We start from the raw sequence: 21,963 nt of genomic DNA, 5'->3' as shown, positions 1-21,963 counted from the left end.
ATCTCACAGCTTGTGAGTTCAAGTCCCACATCGGGCTCTGTGCTGACAGTGCGGAGCCTGCTTGGGATTCTCTCTCTCCCTCTCTCTCTGCATCTCCCCAACTTGTGTGCTGTTTCTCTCTCTCAAAATAAATAAATACACTTTGAAGAAAAAAAAGAAACTGTGGGAAACATTAGAAAACAGGGTGGGACAGGTGGGCTGTAACTGAACTGTGGGACTGAGACTTCAGAATTCTAAGGATTCAGAGTTCCTCCTCCCAGATCTCTCTTCTCCAAACACTAAAGACAAAGACTCTTGTAGCCTCTGCTGCCCCATTTGGCTCATCTTCCCATAGGACAACCACCTCTCTAGCTGGTTCCTAAGTGTTAGTCCGGCTTTCCCTGCGAGTCAGGAACTCTCCACCTGAGGGACCTGTCTCAGGCTTCACCTGTTTCCTCTTGGCTCTGGCACAGCCCTGACCACACAGCGGGTACACAGTACCTCACGGACAACAATGTGGGCCATTAAGATTTAGAACTATTTTATTTGAAGACATTTTCTTCTATAGTTCTAGTTCTAAACACAAAATGAATGCTGAGTGAGTGCATCGTAGGCATTGTTGTATTTAAAGAAATCATATCATAATGTCTACATTTTAAGCCACACTTATAAGACACAATACAACCTTTTTAACAAAGTGTCAGTCATAACAAAACATAATTATTCATTCTACAGATTATCAATTTTCCTAAAATGACCACTAAATATGAAAACATTGTAGAGACTAGATCTAAAGAATCCCTATTAAGATTTTTTTTTAGAAAAATGACACAATGCAAATTACATTTTCCTTATCTTGACTAGTAATAAACTATGACATCCATTCGAGAAAGCCCCAGCCAACCCCACCAAAGTCATTTCAGTGCCCTTTTGCTCTGCAAAATGGACCATCTTTTACATTTAGTGTCTCCTGTAGGAATGGATAAAACTGGTTATGTCAAGTACAGAAGTCAGCATATGCCAACAGGTATGCATTTTAGATTGTGTTCCTAAATTAACACAATATGAAAAACAAATATTCTTAAGTGAATGAAACACAAGGAGAGAAAGCCTTTGATAGTTATCACACAGGCAAAGACAACTGACTTACAGTCAGGACTAGCATCTTAATGACCATTTAGTAATACTTTTTATGGAGGCGTTTTAAAGGCATAGGTATAAACTCACACGTGAACAGCTTGCCTCTCTCCCCATACTTACTTCCCTGGCTTTGCTCCTCCTTTTCATGGGATCAAGCTGCTGAGCCCTTAGCCAGGCAGGCTGTGGTGCCTAGTAGTTACCTTTATAGCAGATCACATACAATTTTTTTTTGAAAAATGAAGTACAGAGAAGACAATGAAATGTAGGGAGGAAAAAAAACATACCATTAAAACAAAAACATAGCTTGTGATCTTCAATTTTAGAGAAGAGCTGGTTCATTATAACTGTTAGAAGATCATGAAGCAGTGGGCAGACTGGGTCAGGACTGAAGAGGAAGCCAGGCCAAAGAGCCCCAGTGTGCCCACTGGCAAAAGTGGGCATCTCTGAGGGCACTAGTCACAATGATTACAGCAAACATTTTCACAAGAAGCTTTTCAAGGCCAGGGACGGTGGCTCATTTATGTCTGTATCCCTAATTCTTAGCATTACCTTGCACACAACAGACTTTCTGTAAATATTTCTGGGAGCCAGGGAACTGAGTTGAATCAGCTCACTGCTCTCAAAGCCATTTTGGGTGGTATCTACTCACCTAATTCATTCATTCCTGTAAGGCGGGGATGACAGACTTCATTCACCTCACTCTGATGGATGGGCAACAGGTGCCTGGAAGCACTGATGACATGGATTATGAGACCAATTCCTGGCACAGAGGAAAGGAGTGCTACTCATTCATAATGCTGCCATCAGAGAATGGTGGCCCAGATGTCATATATTTCCCATCCCTGGCCTTGGAGAAAGGCATCCAACAACTCACCCATATTCCCTTTCTGTTGCTATGCTGCCTCACGAGTGCTCTGCATTAAGCCACTGCTCATTAAATGCTGGTTGACCAAGAAGGCCAAGGCCTTTCCACTTGATTTACCTGTGTGGCAAACAGGTAGGGTCATGACTTTACCTGGAAATCTAAAAACATAGCATCCAAAATTCTCATTAAGTAATTCTTTACTGAAAGAGAACAAGCATTTACTTTTAATTCCCTTTGTAGAGAAAAAGCTTTCTCCACTCTGTACAACTTTAATTGATATCTATTGGAATCACTTGGGATTTTGGTTCAAAAAACCACGGCCGAGTTAAATTCTCTTTGGTTTCCATGCTTAATCTTATTTGTTTCTTACTACAATTCATAACCTTCTCAGTACTTCATTGTCATGACTTAACCAACACTGTTGAAATAATAAACTCATACATTTTGATCAGAAAAACTTTAAAGGATGCTAAGGGGAGAGGCCACTGAAACCTGATGCTAAGGGTGTGGAGAAGAAAGCCAGAAAGAATGACAGAAAGAACCAACCTCCCTCTACCAATCCACACTTAGGACTCACTCTGCCGCTCCGATCATTCTTAGTAAAACTGGTTGCTTCCAGAGGGATGGATACCACAGGGGTCCTCCCGGCAACTCCCTTCTCCATAGTGGGAGTCTAGCATCCCTCAGAAGCATTTCAGAAAAGAAGGATAAAGCATTCAGAGAAAGGAAGGAAATAGAGGGATATTAACAAAGAGCACTATATTGTACACCTGAAACTAATATAACACTGTATGTTATATGGAATTGAAATAAAAAACTTAATAAAAAAGCAATGTCCTGGGGGTGACAGGGAATTTTCAAAGCATCATTACCCTCATCACAGGTACAGTCTTCAATACAACATTGGCATCAACAAGAGAACAGAGCTAAACTAAAATTATCCTCAAAATGCCAACATAGCTGCTGTGCACAGCAGGAAGATGTCCCAAATGCACAAATGTGTTCCTACTGCACATTCTGCCTTGCGCAAGTACCCTCAGCAGCCCAGAGTAACAAAACCTTGTTAGAAGTCTGTGTATCTTAGAGCTATAATATGCAAGTGCACATGCACACACACACATACAGACAATATGCACATATGCACACATCAAACTTGGTTTATAAAAAGAGCTTTGTGGATCAGAGTATGCCTTCACTTGGTCCAAGAATCTAATTGTTGACATTAAGAAAACAGACCCAAAGAATGTAATCAGGAAGGGAACTGGTTGGCAGCAACAATATTACATTTTATAAGACGTGGTTATTTACAAGCTAAGGTCTAACTTGTTCAGAACTAATTCAACTGGCTAGGATCGTCTGAATATACAAGGTTAAGCTTTAAAAAATTTAAGATCTGTCACAACAAAAGTTAACACTATCTAAAATAAATTAGATTTTTAAATATATGCAATGAAATTATAGATCACTGGAAATTCAATTCTATAATGAATATAAATTAATAAAAATCTATTATTAAAGTACCATCCACAAGATTTGAGTTTTTGTTTAAAGGCTAAGTATTTGCGAATAAATGGATATGGCTTAGAAACCCTTAAATAGTATTAAGTAGAGTACTGATATGATTATTTGGTGACAAGATCAAAGATCTGTCTCCATGTCCATAATAAAGGCTTGCCTCATTTTACTTAATAGAAGTATTCCTGAAAAGTTGTGCAAATAAAATTTTTACAACCAGACCCTTATTTTAACTACACTAGGAGGCCACGGTTGTAAAGAAACCCTGTAGTGACTCTTGATAAACTGAAGAACTCTGCTGAAGAAATCGAGTCCCCTGCACCATATCCTCACAGTGAATGCATACCGGAGGTGCTGGGAGTCTGGCGAATGCATGAATTTGCCATGATCACTTCTGCTTTTCTGTGGGGCTTTCTTAAAAGTGAGGCATGCTGTACGGGAATGTCAGAACAGAAAGACGGAATTCCAGCTCACAGTTTCACTGATTCCATTACAAAAGACCAGAGAAATTCAGAAAGGGTTTTTCCACCAAAATCAAATTTCTAGAAGTATAAATGTTTAAAGGGATGCTGACCTATGATTGGCAGAGGCTTTTATTCATGGCAACTGACTTACTGAAAATGATTGCTTGAGCTGAGTTCCACCTGATTTAACGACCTAGGCAAGTAGAGCATGTCACCTACTTTCAGAAATACCACCAGAGGCCACTCCACTTCTGTAAGAGCTGCTTCCCCTCTCCAGCACAAACGTTTCACAGCTATCCTCACCTTACCTCATAAAAGCAAAGCATGAATTAAAAGGCTAAGATTAAATTGGAAAGATGCCTCACCTAAATATGATAAAGTCATCTGTTTTATCTTTAAAAAAAAGAACTAAGTCCAATACATTCATTACAAGCAACTCTTAAAGGCAAATTTTTTTCTTATTTGGTGTTCCCTTCCCTTCTAAGACTCGATTTTAAAAATATATATATTTATCTCCATCCTTTTAAACAATATATCTTTTCTTTTAAACAATGCAGAATGCTTAGCACTGCAACTTATCTGCCCACATAAATTCCCAATCTGCCACATACATGAAATAAGAGGTTATATCTGCCTATCTATTCAGTACACATAATTGCAAAAAGTTTGGAAAAATAGCTGAGAGTGTTTTTATGCAAGTTTGGGAGGACTGGATGCTTGCAAAGACTCACTGTAGGGTTCCATCATTGTAAGTTTCCTAGAAAGTAGCGTGCAAATAAAATATCTAAACCTAGAACCCTATTTTAAACCACTGGCAGTATACGTTGAGAATGAATGGGGGAGAAAACGGGTGAAGGATAGTGTTAATATGTTTGTCAAGTAAATGAATAACAACAACAAAAACTTCTCACGTAAGGTATTAATGATATTTCAAGTGACCTAAACAACACAGATTTTAAAATGATCTTTACCATTCAATGTCAATTATTGACTTTGGCCCTTCACTAAAGCAGATACAATGAATCTTCTTTTTGATGAGCAGTTTCAGTCACTGGCCCAAGGGTATCATATTTGGATGAAAATACTATCATGGATTCGTTCCCATCATTTAACAATCAATAATTAAAAAAATAATAAAGTTGGTCTCTTTTCTCCACAAGTTTTCAAGTAATTAGTTCAAGTAAGCTTATTTACAGCTATTGTACATGTGACCAACTTTAACCCATGTTTTCCCTTTAGAAATAGTTCTCCCTTGAAATGGAACACTATGGGTTGTTTTCTTTCCTTTCTTTCTTCTTCTTTTTTTTTTTTTTTTTTTTTTTTTGTCTTGAACTAGGTTTCTTTCAAATTCTAAGTCAGTTCAGTCATGTTTCTGTTTTATTGGGCAGATAAAGAGAGGAAACCAGCAAATTATGTCCAAAGGCTGGGAAACGCCTGAATGCTTCCCAACTATCTGAAAAGATGTTGTACTTCAGGAAAACTCGATGCTCCAGGCTGGTTGACAGGGTAACGTCTCTGCTCATGATATAGATGCCATCGTTGTGAAGGGCGCAAGTCAAGTTAAGACCCGATTTGGACGTGTTCTCCTTGAGGTAGAGCCACTGCCGCGTGATAGTGTTGTAGGACTGCACGGTGAGCATGTCCTCGCTCTGGCTGCTCCTCCGGTTGGGCCCCAGTTCGTGCAGACAGCCCCCCACGATGTAGATGGTCTCCTCAACAGACACCATCTGCTGCTTGCGAATGTGGACGTCACACGTTTCAAAGAGTGTCCAGATGTCGGCAGAGGGGCAGTACTGCAAAATGTTCATGTTGCGGTCTGAAACGAAGAGAGAAGCCTCAAGATGACACAGCCACAGTAACGCCACTGCCTGCCTCGGCAGTAATAAACATCTACCCCCGCCGGAATAATTTGGCAGCACAGAGGCAAAACTATTTCAGAGAAGCAGAGGTCGGACAACGGTTTCTGAAGTGGCTGGCAGGAGATCGGTTTAGAATCATCTCCCTCACCTCTCATCAGGCATGTCCCCCTCCCTGGGAGGCTCTCTAAATCAACAGGGCCAGGACACAGATTTAGAACCTGGCACCCTTACACATTTTAGAACCACCAGTCCAATGTAAACAGAATCAGGGCGTTGGAATTCTCAACTATCTACAGAATTACTGACTTCTACATCCAGATAACAGGCTGAGCCCCAAGGATCTACTCTTGACAACCGACTCTAATACACAAGACAAGTGAGCCAAGCAAGATCCTCAGGGGCTGTCAAAATGAAATAGCACATAATTGCCAAGTCAGGCGGAAGTCTCACCTGTGGCCGTCAGCCACGGAATCACCTGGCAATTCTATTTCCTGACTGCAACAGCAGAGATACTACCAAAGGCCCTTCCCTCTCCCTGTGCCCACTTCACAAGAGATGACTACCTGTTGTGTGTATAAAATCAGAAAGCAGATGAAAGACTGCCCTAACATTATCTTGAATTCATGGCTGCTTTAAGGAAAAATATTACCTACTCTCTTTTTGAAAAATGCTTGTGAAATTTAAAGTATCTAGTTTCGTTCTTCTTTTTTGTAATTGTTCTTTTTTACCCACTTCTCCTCGAGGAAAGAATAAATGGAACATTTTAGTCTCCGCAGAAAAAAAAATGCTCTGAGTTATCAGAAAGAATGAACTTTCTGTTTGTTGTTGTTTAAACAAACAACAAAATCCATCCATGGAAGAGACAACTTCGCTTGGGAACGGACATGTAACTACAGGGTAGGACACTTCCTCCTGAGACAGAAGGACCCACCCACAGTTGGCAATGATGAGAGAGCTCCATCACAGCCTCTGGTACCAAATGGAGGGGGGGGGGAGGGGGCTCATAAGAGGGCACAGAAAGAACTAAAAGGAGACCAAATCCTGTGTGTGCACATGTCTCCACGCCTGCAGAAATTTTAGAATTGTTACAGCTTTAGGGAACTTTCCTTCTGTTTTCCACCCATCCTAATACCTCCCTGTATTTCTTTTTGTTATAGCTGTTGTGATAAAACTCATTCTAGGAGATAGTCCAAGGGAGTTTGGCTACCAGTCTATCAAAAAGTGCTCCTTACCAGTGAACCTGGCTTCTCAACAAGCAAACAAAGGACTTATTCTAGAGTGAGGTTTCCATGCATTTCTCAGTCCCAGGTCTGAAGGTCTTCCCAGGTCTTCTGTAAATGTTTTCTCTCCTCACCCAACAAGAGCTCAGACCATATGAGGTGGTCTGAGTTGGTGGAATAATCTTTATGCTTTTATATTTAGAGGGGACTCTGAACTTTAACAAATCACCCTTCTTCCCTTGAGTGGTTACTATTGCTCTCTATTGAATTTCTTTTCATTTCCTCAATGCCTGACACAGAATTAATCTAATCATGAACTACTACAAGGGGCATCTGGGTGGCTCAGTCGGTTGGGTATATAACTTTGGCTCAGGTCATGATCTCGCGATTTGTGAGTTTGAGCCCCGCATTGGGCTCTGTGCTGACAGCTTGGAGTCTGGAGCCTGCTTTAGATTCTGTCTGTCTGCCTGTCTCTCTCTCTCTCTGCCCCTCCCCCACTCATACTGTCTCTCTCTCAAAAATAAACATTAAATAATTTTTTTAAAAAATCATGAACTATTACTTACTAAATTTTAAAAGTCTACCTAAGTCAGCAGACCAAGAATGCAACTTTGAGCCCTGCATTTTGTTTTATGACAATTATGATTTCTTATTTTAAATACAGGCAACCATTAAGGAGGCTTGGGAAGATCCCAAGCAGAAGAGGAGAGGTGTTTCAGAGTCCAAGGAACTGTCCTGCCCTCTCATCTCAGAAAACCCATTTTCAACCCTTACACAAACATCCAGCCATCCACATCACCCAACCATCCCATCACAGGTATTTGGCTTGGGGAATCCAGGACAGGAACCACTGTGTGTGGCCCAAATGAAGAAGGTACATTAGTAGTGGCTTGAAAAACTAGAAAACACACAAGCAAGGGTTTTCCAGGTCAAATCTAAAGAACATTTGCTCAGCCAGGGTCATGGAAAAACTAGGAAATCTACCAGCAGAGTACTCTTTGGATTATAGGGCTGCCTGTCAATGCATCCCAGCTCTTGCTCAGAAGAGAAGCCAAGGGACATGTGTACATTATATCAGCCCACAGGGTGTACTCTGTGTCACAAAATGTACGGAGAATCAGAATTCTTAGAAATGTCCATAAGTAAATAACTGTATTTACTTTCCCAGAAGAAAAGGCACACAGACACACAGAGAGGTACATATGCACACACAGGAATTCTCTGGGGGCTTTTGACCACTATACCCTGAACACCAGTGTTGAAGACAAAGGAAATGACTGCTAGATCTCACTCTTTTTTCTTTTTTCTATTATTTATAACAAAAAAGCTGGCAATTATCTTATCTTCAGTGGAAAGTCACTAGAGAGGGACATTGGGAATAGCTCCACAGTGACGAAAATTTGAGGGTGTTTAAAAAAAAAAAAGAAACAAACAAACAAAAAAAAAACAACTCACTGCTTCCCATGCACTCCTCTTGGGTCACTGCCTCTCCTTAAATGTATAAAGAGCACCTAAAGTGAGTTCAACAGTGACCCCCCAAAAAGATATGTCTACCTCCTAACCCCCAGAATCTCTGAATATAACCTGACTTGGGAAAAGGAGCTTTGCAGGTGTCATTAAGTTAAAGATCTCAAGATGAGATCATCCTGGATTATCCAGGTGGGCCCTAAAATCCAATGGGCAGTGTGTCTTTCTTTACAAGAGACAGAACAGGAAAAGACGTGGGTACACTCAGAAAAGAAGGTATGTGAAGACAGAGGCGGAGGTTGGAGTGATGCAGTCACCAGCAAAGGAACATGTGGAGTCACCAAACCTAGAAGAGGCAAGGAAGGATTCTCCCCTAGCGCCTTCAGAGGGGACATAACCGCCCACACCTTGATTTGAGGCTTCAGGCTTCTAGAAACGTGAGAGAACACATTTCGATTGGCTTAGGCCACTAAGCTGTAGTTGTTCGTTAAGTCGGCCACAGGAGACTAAAACACCGCTCACCATCCCCCCCACCAAATCAACTGTTTAGAGATACTCTAAGATGTGTTGTTACTCAGAATCTTTTGTGCACGTGCACACACACTCTAAACCATATGCTCATAAAACACTTTACATTTAACTTCTCCCTCTAACATAAATCGCTAAAACAAAACACATTTGGCTGTGGTAAAAATAATTTTTGGCACCTACACTGCATTAGCATGTGGATTTCTGTCCTTTACAAAGTTACACATCAACATCATTTCTCCATGCTTACTTGTCAGCCAAGGCTGGAGAGCTCTGTCCTCTCATGTTGTAACATAAAAGAAAGAAGGGTTATTTCACTATGTTGGATAAAATGTAACTCTACTATTTCAATGTAGCTAAAAGTCCTAAGAGTCCAGTTACACCTTCTCTATAAGTTCTGGGTGTTTTACAGGTAGACCAAATGAAGAAATAAATTTCTTTGGCCAAGAGGTAACATTGACACAAGCGGGAGAGAGGGATAAAAGGAAAAGACACACCTCTTCCTGGTGGCGCTGCCACTGCCTTGTCTGCCTTACCACAACCATGCTCTTTTCCATCTCTAGCATGGGAGAAGCTTCCTACCAAGAACAGTAGTATAAAACCTACTGGAGAAACTTATTTCCAAATTCTTAACTATCAAATACCCAGAAAAAAAAGTGAAAAACACACATGTACAGTTTAATAAAGAGCATAACCACCTCTCACCTCTGGATCAGGAAAGAATTCTCTTACATTCGTGTCTCTTAAAACCCTCTTATGATATGTAAACAACAGCCTAGAGCTGAGTTTCTGGAAACTATCTGACATATTTGTGCTCAAAAAGGGAGAAAGTGGAAACAAAGATCCTCAAGGATGTTCTGGCTCTAAATTCTGTGTTAGATGTATTCAGGAGAAGGATGGGAGTAACCCAGACAAGTCACAGGACTACTGGTCACAAGGCTGGGTTTTCAGAGCAGAAAGAAAATACATATTCTCTTCATAGCTCCTTCTACCCCCATTCAATTCTTGTGCTCACACAAAGGCATCAAAGGTCCCTCCTGCCCAAACCACCCCTGTAATACACAACACTCTTCCTCCCAGATATGTAAATATGCAGTATTTAACATATAAAATCACAATGTGTACGCCAGAGTGTTTTCCTCTGGCACCCTCCTACCCTTCCCCACACTGCAGAAGCTCACACAGAAAAGGACCACTTACTTAGCCCCTTCACTTACCTCTGGTAGTATATCCTCCAATGACATAAATTTTTCCCTTACACTCACATGCAGAGAACTCAGCCAGAGGATTTGGTAGGGGTGCCACAAAATTCCACGCATCCTGCTCAGGATTGTAACACTCAACATTAGAAACGGCCTGCCCACCAATGGCATAGAGTTTTGAATTGACGGCCACAAGTTTGAAGTTAGACCTGAAAGATAGATACAAAGGCCCAGAGAGTCAGTTCTTATTGATCATTAAGAGGTAAAACAATGGCATGAACTGCTAAAGCAGAGTGTGGAATATGCTCGATATCTGAAGAAAATTAGCTCTCAGAGCCTGGAGCCTGTTTCCGATTCTGTGTCTCCCTCTCTCTCTGCCCCTCCCCCGTTCAAGCTCTGTCTCTCTCTGTCCCAAAAATAAATAAACGTTGAAGAAAATTAGCTCTCCAAGTTGGGTGCCTGGGGACAGAGGAATGACCAAATGACATCTCAAATTTCACTCCTACCCCCAAAATTCACAAGAATGATGCATTTTCCAAACTTCTGCAATTGGAGATAAGCAATTCAATATAGCAGACTCTCGCTTAGCCGTATGCCAAGAAGCAAAGATATTCTGTATACAGTAAACTTAATACTTCTTTTAGCAGCGGGAGCAAGTACTGATGGAGAGATGCATAACCACCTCACTCCCTTGTCTCTTGACTCAGAACGTTTCCCATTCTTCCTACCTAGGGGTACAATCTATCTTAGGTACATGCTAGCCCCTCCTACACAGCCAGGCATATGCTAAGGGTGCCCACTAAAGGGTGGACACCTCTACCACAAGTGTACCCAGACAGATCACTTGCCTCCCCCCCCCAATATGAGGGCATCCTACATATTGCTTCACAACAAATAACGTAGGGGTACATAAGCACTGAATTAATTAAACGAGTTTTGATCCAGCACTCTTAAGAGTATTTACACATGTTAACAAATACGTAAATCAATAAATGTTCACCTATTGTAATAGAAAACACTTTAAAAAGAGAATATCCCGGTGTTAAGCCCCATATCAGTAATACACTTCAGCACTGCTCATCGGTTTCAGATGCTAGGTAAAAGTCTCCTGTCTTTTGTGTTGAAAAAACTAATTTGTTTCAATTTGGCACACAGAGATTAATGGACTCCTTGAAGGCCAGACAGGATAAACACTTGGGTCAGTCTACGTGACGTATGCACCAGTCTCAAGTTTAGCAGAGCACGATGCAACCAAACGACCTAAAGCACAAATTCGGAGACCCTGGCCCAAACACCCCACTTCCTCATCTCCAGTATGGGGATAATACCCATCACAGGATGGGTATTTCACAAACAGGGTATTACACATTACACAGGGTATTACAGTAAACAGTTTATCATCAAGTACTACACAGATATAAGATGCTATCATTATAATCTCTCAGTTTTCTAGTGTTTGAAATAAAGAAAGTAGACCAGGTAAATTTAGAGGTCACATCTATTGCCAACACAACAATATCTTCAAAAGTAACAATGTCCTAAGAAAGAACCAGGGTAGAGGCCACAAATAGTGAAAAACACACGTAAGAGGGTAGATGAAGAAGAAACAGTGAACAAGAAGTCCATGCCCAGCCCCTGAACAGGTGTTTAATAAACACTGATGCACTATGACATAGAACATGCTAGAACGGGCCACCTACACTATGGTGTTTTCAAAGGTGCCTATAATATGTACATGTAAGTGAGTTTGGGTTTTGTTTTGTTTTTCAAATCAGAGAGTGAACAGAGGACCCTTCAACAAGAACCTCACATTGCCCATTAAATCCAGCCAGCCATTCAGGATTTCATGCCAATAGACTTTGCTGGGGTGGCAGTTACTGGGGGGTCTCTGGTTCATGTTGCTTACTTTTCCTGCTGCCAATGGTCCTTAAAATCTGACCATTATGCCCTCTCTATGTGTGCAAATTTGGGGAACCAAAGGAAATAAAGCTTATAAATAAGCACTAAATTTTACCAGCCCAAAATTTGTTTTTGCTCACCAAAGGTACACAGATAGTAAATTTTGTAAGATCAAAACCGTTTTTAATATTCATCCAGCATAATCATTTGTCCTAAGCAAACATGTAAGGGTTGAATGAATAGGCAGTTAAAAGTAAACAGTTTCATCTCTCCAGACCCCAACATGCTCAAATACACTTGAAGAGAAGAAACTTTCCAAGACTGAGTTTAAGATGAAATTGCCACCCCAAAACAGGCCACTTAATGAAGAGACACTGCCGAGCATTATGAGCCCAGGCTTATACAGGGATATCTCAGCTCCATTACTCAACAGCTATGTGACCTTGGACAAGTCACTGAATCTCAGGTCATCTGAACCTCACTTTCCCCATCTGTGAAGTGGAGAAAAGCACATCATCACACACAGTAAGAGTTGGAAAGGGGAACACTTGCAGAAAGTCAGAAAAGGAAATGCTTTTCTGCATGTCACAGTCTGTTTCTTAACTCGAAAAAGGTCTGCTTCTCATTTGTTAACTGCAACAGTCACTCCCCATCATGTACTCTGGAATTATGTACAAAGTGCTTTCTAAATCCATAAATTCTCACCATGTAGCACTTCATTTGCAAGTTTCTGAACGTAACTCTTCCACTCTTCACCTCCTGAATGGTAAAAGTATGAATCCAAGCTATCAATTTAAAAAAATATATGTTATCGCTACAGTATTTTCTTAATATTGATCCCTGACATACTACATGCAGGGGCTAAAAAGAAGAATTTTTAAACCAAATAACGATGTGTTGTAGCTATGTACTTGACTGACTTACAGTGAATAGAAATAAAAGTGAAAAAAATTTAGATGCTGATTTAATTTCTACTTGACTTCAAGGAAATAAAGAGCTCATTAAATCCTTAAGAACGAAGTGACATGAAACACCCTGAACACGGGTGCACAGATTAACAGTAGCTATATACAACTGTAGGGAGGCAGGTGACACAGACGTCTGGGTGGCTTAGAGTCCTGGCCATGAACCTGTGCGAGCTGATTCAACTCACTGAGCCTCAGTTTCCCCTTTGGGGAAATGGAGCCAATAATAAGAGATGCTGTGAGCATGAAACAGGAAGTGACATCTAAAACCGACTATAACACGCAGCCCAGAGTAAGAGCTCAAGAAATGTAAACCATTGTCATGGTTTGCTACATAGAAAAGTCTGTTGCCATTAGAGTGAACGTTAGAGTAAAACGGCAAGAACCTTTCTCCCATCTTTTCTCAACCACTCAGAAGAGGACTGTACAGTCTGCAGAGCACTTGGGTCCTTGTGTGTCCTCTTCCCCCTTCTGCTGCTTCCCTACAGATTAACCTCCTCTGGGGACCAGGAAGGGGAGAGAGCAAAGGTTAGGAACAGAAGTGGTCGCGGTTGCTACCTACTACCCTGAGAAACTCCAGCACACAAAGCAACTTTAACTATTGGCCAAAATCGGGGGCGGGGGGGGGGGGGGGGGAGCAGGGAGAAATGAATAGACACATAGTTTTCTTTCCTTCACACTGTTCTGGGGCTCCACTGCTATGTTAACCATAGAGCACAAAATCTCTCCAGGTTTCCATGACTCTAGAAATGCCCCCCAAATACTAAACTATGGCTCAGAGAAAAATGGGACAGCCAAAGCTGACAACTGTAATTCCACCTCTGCCAAGAGACTTCACTCTCTCCCAGCCTTTCTGTACTCACATGCAGAACTCCAATTTCAGAATAAAAGTGCAGGCAATTGAAGAGACTAGACACAATGTTAGAAATAGAGAAATTAATGAACTGATGACTGCAACAGTGGCCAGTTCCTACAAGTTATCACCAATTAAAGTGAGGAGGGAAGGTGAGAAATTTGGGGGCACACAAGCTTTTACATTAGAAGTTACGCCCTGACAACTCCTGAGATCAAATCCATGTTTGGACCACTGGGCAGTGTTGCACACCTGGACTTCAAAGCATCCTCTCAAAGACTGCTATGTACTCCTATTGCCATTTTCAAGTGTGTGGGCACAACATTAACATCCCTCCTGTCCTCCCTTCCATCCCTCCCTTCCTTCCTTCTTTCCTTCCATCCCTTCCTTCCTTCCTTCCTTCTTCCATCCCTTCCTTCCTTCCATCTCTTCCTTCCTTCCTCCCCTCCTTTTTTGGTGGGGGTGGGGGGAGGAGGTGGTCCACTACTGGTCATATAGCACCATTTTCTCCAGAGTGCAAAGGGCTTACAGAATCTCTCAGCGCTAGGGTTCCTGCCTGTCCTTTACCATTTAAGATTCTGAGACTACCACACTGTTTAGTCCCTGGGGAAAGTGGACTGTTCAGCATTTGACCCCTTTGTCAAAGTAAAACTGTACAGATACACCACAAAGGCAGTGAATCAAGGTAGATGTGAAGTGCTGTGTGACAGAGGCCAACATATTTCACTCAAGGTTCTACGTTTCCACCGGGTGTTTCCAGAAACTGTGTTAGACACATCACACAGCAACAATTCCATTCTAGATTTCATTTTTACTTGTCTCGTCATCTAAACTCAGTTAGAAACTCCTTGAGGACAGGAGCCATGTCATCTTTGCTGTTCATCCAACAGTGACTAGAAAAATGAGGACATAAAGCTAATGAACTTTTGAAAAACAGCACAGTACCATAAAGTATCTGTGCTCCACTTCTTGGATAAAAATAATTTTTAAAAAGAAAAATTTTAAATCTGCATTAAAATGGTCACTGCCAGTCCATAAGCCAAATTGTAGATACTCTAAATGGCTATATCTATCCAATGAATATTTACATTTGGTTACTCATTACACACCTTAGCAATTTACTTAACTTTCTATGCCTCAGTTTCTGACTCCGTAAAATGGGAACCTGCCTAATACAGCCTTTGTGAAAAATAAGTGAGATAATATGTGCAAAGCAGTAAGAACATTACCTAGTACAGAGTAAATGTTCAATTAAATGTTACTTATTATTATTTTTCAGCTATGCTAAATAACTATAATGACTGCTACAAGATAAAAATACTATATAATGTTACATTTAAAAAAATCATACATTCACTTTTATTTTAATAATATAACATATTCCATAGTTCAAAACAACTGTGCATTTTAAGCATCTATTATATATTGGACACCATGTTAGCAGTAGGACTATACATAAACATTGTACTGGCCCTGATTGGAAGGGAGAGAAACAAGCATAACCAGAAAATTTCATAAGGTGGAGAGTATTCTAGAGAAGCATACTTTGAATATTTAGACCAACTGAGAGTTCAGGAAGGGTTTTCCACTTGAGTTTATGTCAGGTCTGAGCCAAAGTATGAGAGAGATAAAGAAGGTTACAAATTCCAATATGGCATCCAATAAAAAAATTCGGCGGGAAAAAAATATCTGTGTAGAAAAAAAACAGAAACTAGAAAATACCGGAGAATAACTGTAATAGAAAAAATATACAGACGATACAAAGCTAATAAAAGAAACCTTTCCTGAAGGACCAAAAGACCTAAATAAATGCATGGAAAAATGAACAATTTTTCTAGCTGCAGAGTATTTTGAAACTATGAATCCTCCTCCAACTTGATAAACACAAGGTAATCCCAAACAAAATTCTAACAGGACTTGACAAACTGATTCTACAGTTTATCCGAAGGAGGGGCACCTGGGTGGCTCAGTCGGTTGAGCATCTGACTTCAGCTCAGGTCACGAACTCACGTTCATGGGTTTAAACCCCACGTCAGACTCTGTGCTGACAGCTAAGAGCCGGAGCCTGCTTTAGATTCTGTGTCTCCCTCTCTCTCTGCCCCTCCCCTGCTAATGCTCTGTCTCTCTCTGTCTCTCAAAAAATAAAATAAAACGTTAAAAAAAATTAAAGCTTATCTGAAGAAGAAAATGTACAAAGAATAGCTAAGAGAATTAAAATAAAACAAAACAGAACAAGTGGGTCTCAGTTCCATGAGACAATAAAATAGTTTACCAAGCTACAATAATTTAAAAGTGTGAAGAGGCACCTGGGTGGCTCACTCAGTTAAGCATCTGACTTCTGCTCAGGTGACAATCTCATGGTTCATGAGTTCAAGCCCCACGTCAGGCTCTGTGCTGGCAGCTCAGAGCCTGGAGCCTGTTTCAGATTCTGTGTCTCCCTCTCTCTCTATCCCTCCTCTCTGCCTCTCTCTCACTCTCTCAAAAATAAATAAACATTTTTTTTTTAAGTGTGTTATTGGGGCACCAGGGTGACTCAGTCAGTTGACGGTCAGACTTGATTTCAGCTCAGGTCACGATCCCAAGGTTCTGGGAGTGAGCCCTGGGTTGGGCTCCGCACTGAGTGTAGAGCCTGCTTAAGATTCTTTCTTTCTCTCTCTTTCTCTCTCTCTTTCTGCCCCTCTCTCCTGCTTGCACACACACACTCTCTCTCTCTAAAAATAAAATAAACAAACAAACAAACATGTGCTATTTAAAAGGGAATGGCCAATCAGTCAATATGGAAACAGGAAATTAGCATCTGGTAACTGGCTGTGTAAATCAGTCAGTTTGAGGGACATTTAAAAAACATGTTATAACTTTACATTATACCTTATTATATGAAATTAAGACCCAAACACATTCAGATATAAATGTAAAAAGACAAAACTATAAAAGATATATTACAAGACAATGAGTATTTGCATATTCTTAGCTTGTAGAAGGCTTTCTAATGCAAGATTAAAGGCTAATAGGATATATTTGACAAATTTGGCTACAAAAAAATTTAAAATGTCTTCATGTAAGAATACACTATGGGGGCACATGGATGGCTCAGCCTGTTAAGCAGTCAACTCTTGATTCCGGCTCAAGCCATCATCTTATGGTTCATGGGTTCAAGCCCCACATCGAGCTCTGTGCTGACAGTGCCCAGCCTGCTTGGGATTCTTCCTTTCTTCCTCTCTCTCTCTGTCCCTCCCCGACTCGCTCTCTCTCTTAAAATAAACAAACTTTATATACATATAAACAAAAATAAATATATATAAATATAAAATAAACAAACTTTATATATATATATGTGTGTGTGTGTGTGTGTGTGTGTGTGTGTGTGTGTGTGTATGAAATAAACCTGAAGTCCAAAACTAGAGGCTCACAAGGCCAGTGTTGGTCTGGCCTGCAAGGTTTTTGTTATTGTTGATGTTTGTTTTTTCAAAGAAGTGGCCAACACTTGAAAATCGGGGTGTCTGCCCATCTGGCAATACCGTTCCTCACTTCTAGGTGGCAGCAACGAGCTGTGGCTGAGAGGCGGAGTCCTCTTGTGGTGGGGTGGTAACTCTCTGGTCCCTTGTAATCCCAACCCACCCCTCTAGTCACTGACTTCACCTGCCCCGCCACTTGGAAGATTTCATTTTTGGGGCCTTACAATAAATTAAAGACAGGGGAAAACATGTGCTTCATTATCTAAGAGACAAGAGATTAATTCTACATACATAAACAGAACTTCTGAAATGAATATGAAAAAGATAAACCAATTTTCTTTTTAATTGGCAAAAACCGTTTAAAAAATATATACACAAGGCCAATAAATATATGAAAGGAAAAATCTCTCTTCCAAGCAGAAACATTCACACCAGTGTTTTTGCCCATTGGATTGGAATAAAAAATGATGATAATGTCTTGTCTTGGCAAGAGAATAGGAACTGGCAAGCTCAAACACTGTTTCAAGGAGAGGAAATATGAATTTTCTGATGGGCACTTTGGCAGGAGCTACCAAAATTGAAAACATACATGCACTTTGGCCCACCTATCCAGGAATTTCAGGAATTTGCCATATAGGACTGACTGATATGTGCCAGCTAAGACAGGCACACATATGCCAAAATGCTCAATATAGCGTTGTTTATAATGGAAAATAGAAGCAACTTAAATGGGGCACCTGGTTGGCTCAGTTGGTAGAACATGTGGATCTTAATCTCAGGGTCGTGAGTTCAAGCCCCAAGTTGGGCATGCAGCTCACTTTGAAAATAAACAAATAAATAAATAGAATAATCTTTTTTAAAAGGAAGCAACTTAAATGCTCATGAAATAAGGGAAGGGCTGATTACATTATGGTACATCTATGGGCTGGAATATTACACAGCCAATAACAAGAGTGAGATGGCTCTACATTTGTTGATATAGAAAAAAACTCTCAAAATGGAAATATTAGTGGCCATAATAATCAGCACAGCCTAATCAACTGTAGAGTAACAGTATGTACAAGATGCATACACACCCCTCCAGGTCCATGCAGATGCATACACATTTTTCCCTGTTAACAATCATCAATGTTCTTAATGTGTGTGTGTGTGTGTGTGTGTGTGTGTGTACATATACACACACATATATACATATATATATAAATGTAACATAAATATATTTATAAATGCATAATATATAAAGGTATGTCAATAGATACCATTTTTTACTCTGGTTTTTCATGTCATTTGCAATTTTTCGAAGCACATATTCGTGCATTGCTTGAATACCTTTTTTTCCCCTCAGAGGATGGATATTCCTATAAAGAAAAAGACTATTAAGGACTTGTAAAGAAAGAATTCTGTGAGGTGTTGTGTTACAGTTACAGCTGGAGCTGGGTGGGGGCAGTGAGGATGCTGATCACCTCAGTTGATACAACTGGAGACAGTGTGTATAGTGGTGATGGCCAGTCCGCTGGGCCTTCCACCCCCTAATCTGAGCAACATCCACAACACTGAATGTTTCTTTGTTGCTTTAATTATAATCTGCTTCAAAATAACCCATCTGATATCAAATTTTAAATATGGTATAAATAATGTACTAAAAAGGGTTTGGAAGAAAACATGCCAACCTGTAAGAGGTTATTGCCTCTGTGAAGGAGGGAACAGGAATAACGGTCTTTCTGTTTCTTGATTCTTTTCCATTTTTCCACTTTTCTAGAATAACTATATATTATTTTTATCATCAGAAAAAAAGAACACTTTCCAAGATGAATTTTATGTTATTGTAGAAATAAAGTCACTGATCCTCCTGGCCTGGTGTACCCTTAAGGTCAGTATGTGTAACGGTTACAACCTTCTTTACCAGATGGTGAGTCCCCCAATTCCTGGTTCCACACTTTAGGGTAGGGCCCATGTAGGGGTTGAGATGGGTACAAGTGGACCAGAGGAGAGGGTCCTTTCGTGGGTCACACTGATTCTTCTCCCAACTTGTGAATGGCTGTGGCTGTCTTGGATCCTACCACCTTTCCTTCCTACCACCTCTGCTCCATCCGCCCTGCTCTTTTCTTTTCCTGTTCGTTTCCTAGCTCCATTCCCTCCTCTTGCTCCTCTCCCTTCCTCCTTTTCCTATCTCCAAGTCACCCAAGTGCATGCTGGGAGGGATTTGCAGATGGGAAGGGAGAAGGCCAGGTGGACAGAAATGTTCTAATTCTGCAGGTGACCATTGCCAGGCTCAAGTTTTGGGTCAATGATGAATCTGTCTGGGAAAGAAGGGAGATGCAAAAGAGAGGATAAAAAATAAGAGGCACTTAAAACAATAAATCATATGTACAATTCTAATGTTTATCTCCTGAGCACAGATCGGTGCCCCAATGTAGGAAGCTTCAAAGTCAGTGACAACAACAAACTCTCCCAAAGACAGTGTTACAGGTTACTGCCCAGTGTGTCACTGTAATCAGGATTAGAGCCTAAAAGATAAAAAAATAAAAAAAATATTTAAAAAGGCAAAAATGAAAGCAAATTAAAGAAAGTTTTCTTTGAAAGTATCCTTCTAGGAAACCACAGATTCCTTTTTTCCACTGGGAAAGAGGCAAAAAAAAAAAAAAAAAAAAAAAAAGCAGTTTGCCTAAAAGTGCAATACCTGCAAGGAAACAACTCAGCTAGTTGCCCACGGGGGTGGGGCGCGGGGGGGGGGGGGCGGGGCACTTCTTCCTTGCAAGTCCTCAGTTCTTTGGGCGCTTTGCCAGAGTCAAGGCCAGCAACACTCCTGAAGATGTCATTCCCACCTCGGCGCAAGCTCCTGTGACTGCCCAGTAAACATTAGGGGAACGAGCTAACGAGCAAGTGAATGGATGGGAAAGAAGCCGCACTGCCGGGTGCTTACCTCTTCTGGTTCATGGAGGCCACCTGGAGCCACTCGTTGGTGCTGGGGTTGTAGGAGTGCGCAGCCGAGATCTCCTGGCTAGTGATCCTGTACCCGCCCACTATGAAGAGGTAGTTGTCCAGGATGGCGGACCCGTAACCCCTGACATTCACCAGGTCGGGAGGAAGGTTGTTGGCCAGCGGGAACCAACGTTCAGTCATCTCCTCATACCTCAGCATGGATGGGGGCTCCCCTTGGTAGGGGTGAGGAGCCAGGGGTCCCCCCAAGAAATCCCCCAGGGCCACGAGGACAGGAGTCCCCGTCATCCGGGCCTCTCTCAGCCTCTGCTTCAGGCTGACATCGCCGGGGGCTTGAGGGGGGGGCCCCAGGAGGTGGAACTGGGGCTTGCAAAGGACCTCGTGGAAGTGGACGACCATGAAGCGCAGGCAGGCCTCCTGCAGGTCGGGCAGCCCGTACACCTGCGCCAGGCGGTACAGCTCCAGGCAGTTGGTGAGCCGCACCTGGGACAGCAGCAGCTGCAGCAGAGACGTGACCTGAAGGAAGGAGGCCGCTTCCACCAGCTCCGCCAGCAGGCTCACCTCGTCCATCTCCTCTTCCTCCTCCACCCCACCGCCCTTCTCCGCCCGCGGGCCCAGGAGCCAGCCTTCGCGGGCCCCGCCGGCGTTGATGAAGTCCAGCACCAGGCGCAGGCCCGGGGCGCTGAGGCCGCGCAGCTGCTGCACCTCGGGGCCGCCGGCCTCCTGGCTCAGGGCCTCGCGCATGCCGGAGCGGTAGAGGGCGCGGAAGTAGTCGCTCTGCTCGATGAGCTTCCTCTTGCTCACCGGGTAGCAGCGGTCCTCCAGGCGGATCTGCACCATCTCCTCGGCCGACATGGCTGGGGGCCCGGGGGCCGCGGGGGTGCCCGCCAGCTCTGCGCGCTCGCCTCCCCGCCCCCACGCGCTCTCCGGGTTCCGGGTTGGGCGCGCCGAGGGATGGCGCCGCGGAGGAGGAAGGAGGCGACGGGCCGCCGCCCGCTCCCGCGCTCGCCCGGCCTATCTGGGTCGCGGCGGCGCCCCCCGAGGCAGCCCCTCCTCCTGGTCCCGGGGGCGGCGGCTCAGCCTCGCTCCCCCGAAGCGCCGGCCCTGCCCGTCTGCTCTCCCTCAGCGCCAAAAAAGGCCCGGCTGGCGCGCGCCGGGCGTCGGGAGGCGGCCGCAGTCCTCGCTCGGGTTCGCCGGACCGCGTCAGCCGCGGAGGGGATCCCAGCCCCCAGCCTGCAGCCTCCTCCCACGCCTCGCTTCTCACTTCCGCCCCGCAGGACCCCCGCCGCCCGCCGGACCTGCGGGTGGATCCGGGAGGGCTGGAGGGCTGCGGGCCCGGGCGCCGGGGCTGGGGCCGGGTCCGCGCAGCCTCCCCCGCACGCCGGGCGCAGCGGTGCGAGCCAGGCTCGGACCGGAGGCGAGATGAAGCCGGTCCTCTCTCTCTTCCGCGCTGCTTTACCAGCGGGAAGAGAGAGACAAGAAGGAGAAACGGGCGTGGAAGGAACGGGATGAAAGGAGTCTGGGGTCCCGGGCGTCAAAATGACATCACATCTGGGATCGCCCATCTAGCCCAATCCGGCATAGTGTCCCAGCGGGCTGAGGCCCATAGGCC

General features: G+C 42.9%; 1 protein-coding gene and 1 long non-coding RNA gene across 2 annotated transcripts; one reads left to right on the top strand and one right to left on the bottom strand.

The window, feature by feature from the left end:
* Positions 1–503: 503 nt before the first annotated feature.
* KLHL42 (kelch like family member 42) lies at positions 504–21,592 on the bottom strand. The gene is made up of 3 exons (XM_045462593.1): positions 20,335–21,592; positions 10,255–10,448; positions 504–5,779 (listed from the first exon to the last, which is right to left on the bottom strand). Exons 1-3 carry the CDS (start codon positions 21,204–21,206, stop codon positions 5,328–5,330), a joined length of 1,518 nt encoding a protein of 505 aa, XP_045318549.1. The 5' UTR covers positions 21,207–21,592; the 3' UTR covers positions 504–5,327.
* Positions 6,683–8,852, top strand: LOC123589942. Its single transcript, XR_006708522.1, has 3 exons — positions 6,683–6,794; positions 7,707–7,859; positions 8,747–8,852. It is a non-coding gene; the product is annotated as an uncharacterized LOC123589942 (long non-coding RNA).
* Positions 21,593–21,963: the final 371 nt, after the last annotated feature.

The sequence above is a fragment of the Leopardus geoffroyi genome, chromosome B4 (assembly GCF_018350155.1).
Source record: "Leopardus geoffroyi isolate Oge1 chromosome B4, O.geoffroyi_Oge1_pat1.0, whole genome shotgun sequence".
Taxonomy (NCBI): domain Eukaryota; kingdom Metazoa; phylum Chordata; class Mammalia; order Carnivora; family Felidae; genus Leopardus; species Leopardus geoffroyi.
Note: the sequence above shows the minus strand (reverse complement) of the source record. Positions and strands in the feature narration are given on the sequence as shown.

What these genes read in the sequence shown, in the direction of transcription:
- KLHL42 (XM_045462593.1), bottom strand. Translation starts at nt 21,206, where the DNA reads ATGTCGGCCGAGGAGATGGTGCAGATCCGCCTGGAGGACCGCTGCTAC. An exon ending in GCCTCCATGAACCAGAAGAG is followed by an intron (nt 10,449 to 20,334) that starts GTAAGCACCCGG and finishes TCTATCTTTCAG; the next exon opens with GTCTAACTTCAAACTTGTGG. An exon ending in TGGAGGATATACTACCAGAG is followed by an intron (nt 5,780 to 10,254) that starts GTAAGTGAAGGG and finishes TCTTCGTTTCAG; the next exon opens with ACCGCAACATGAACATTTTG.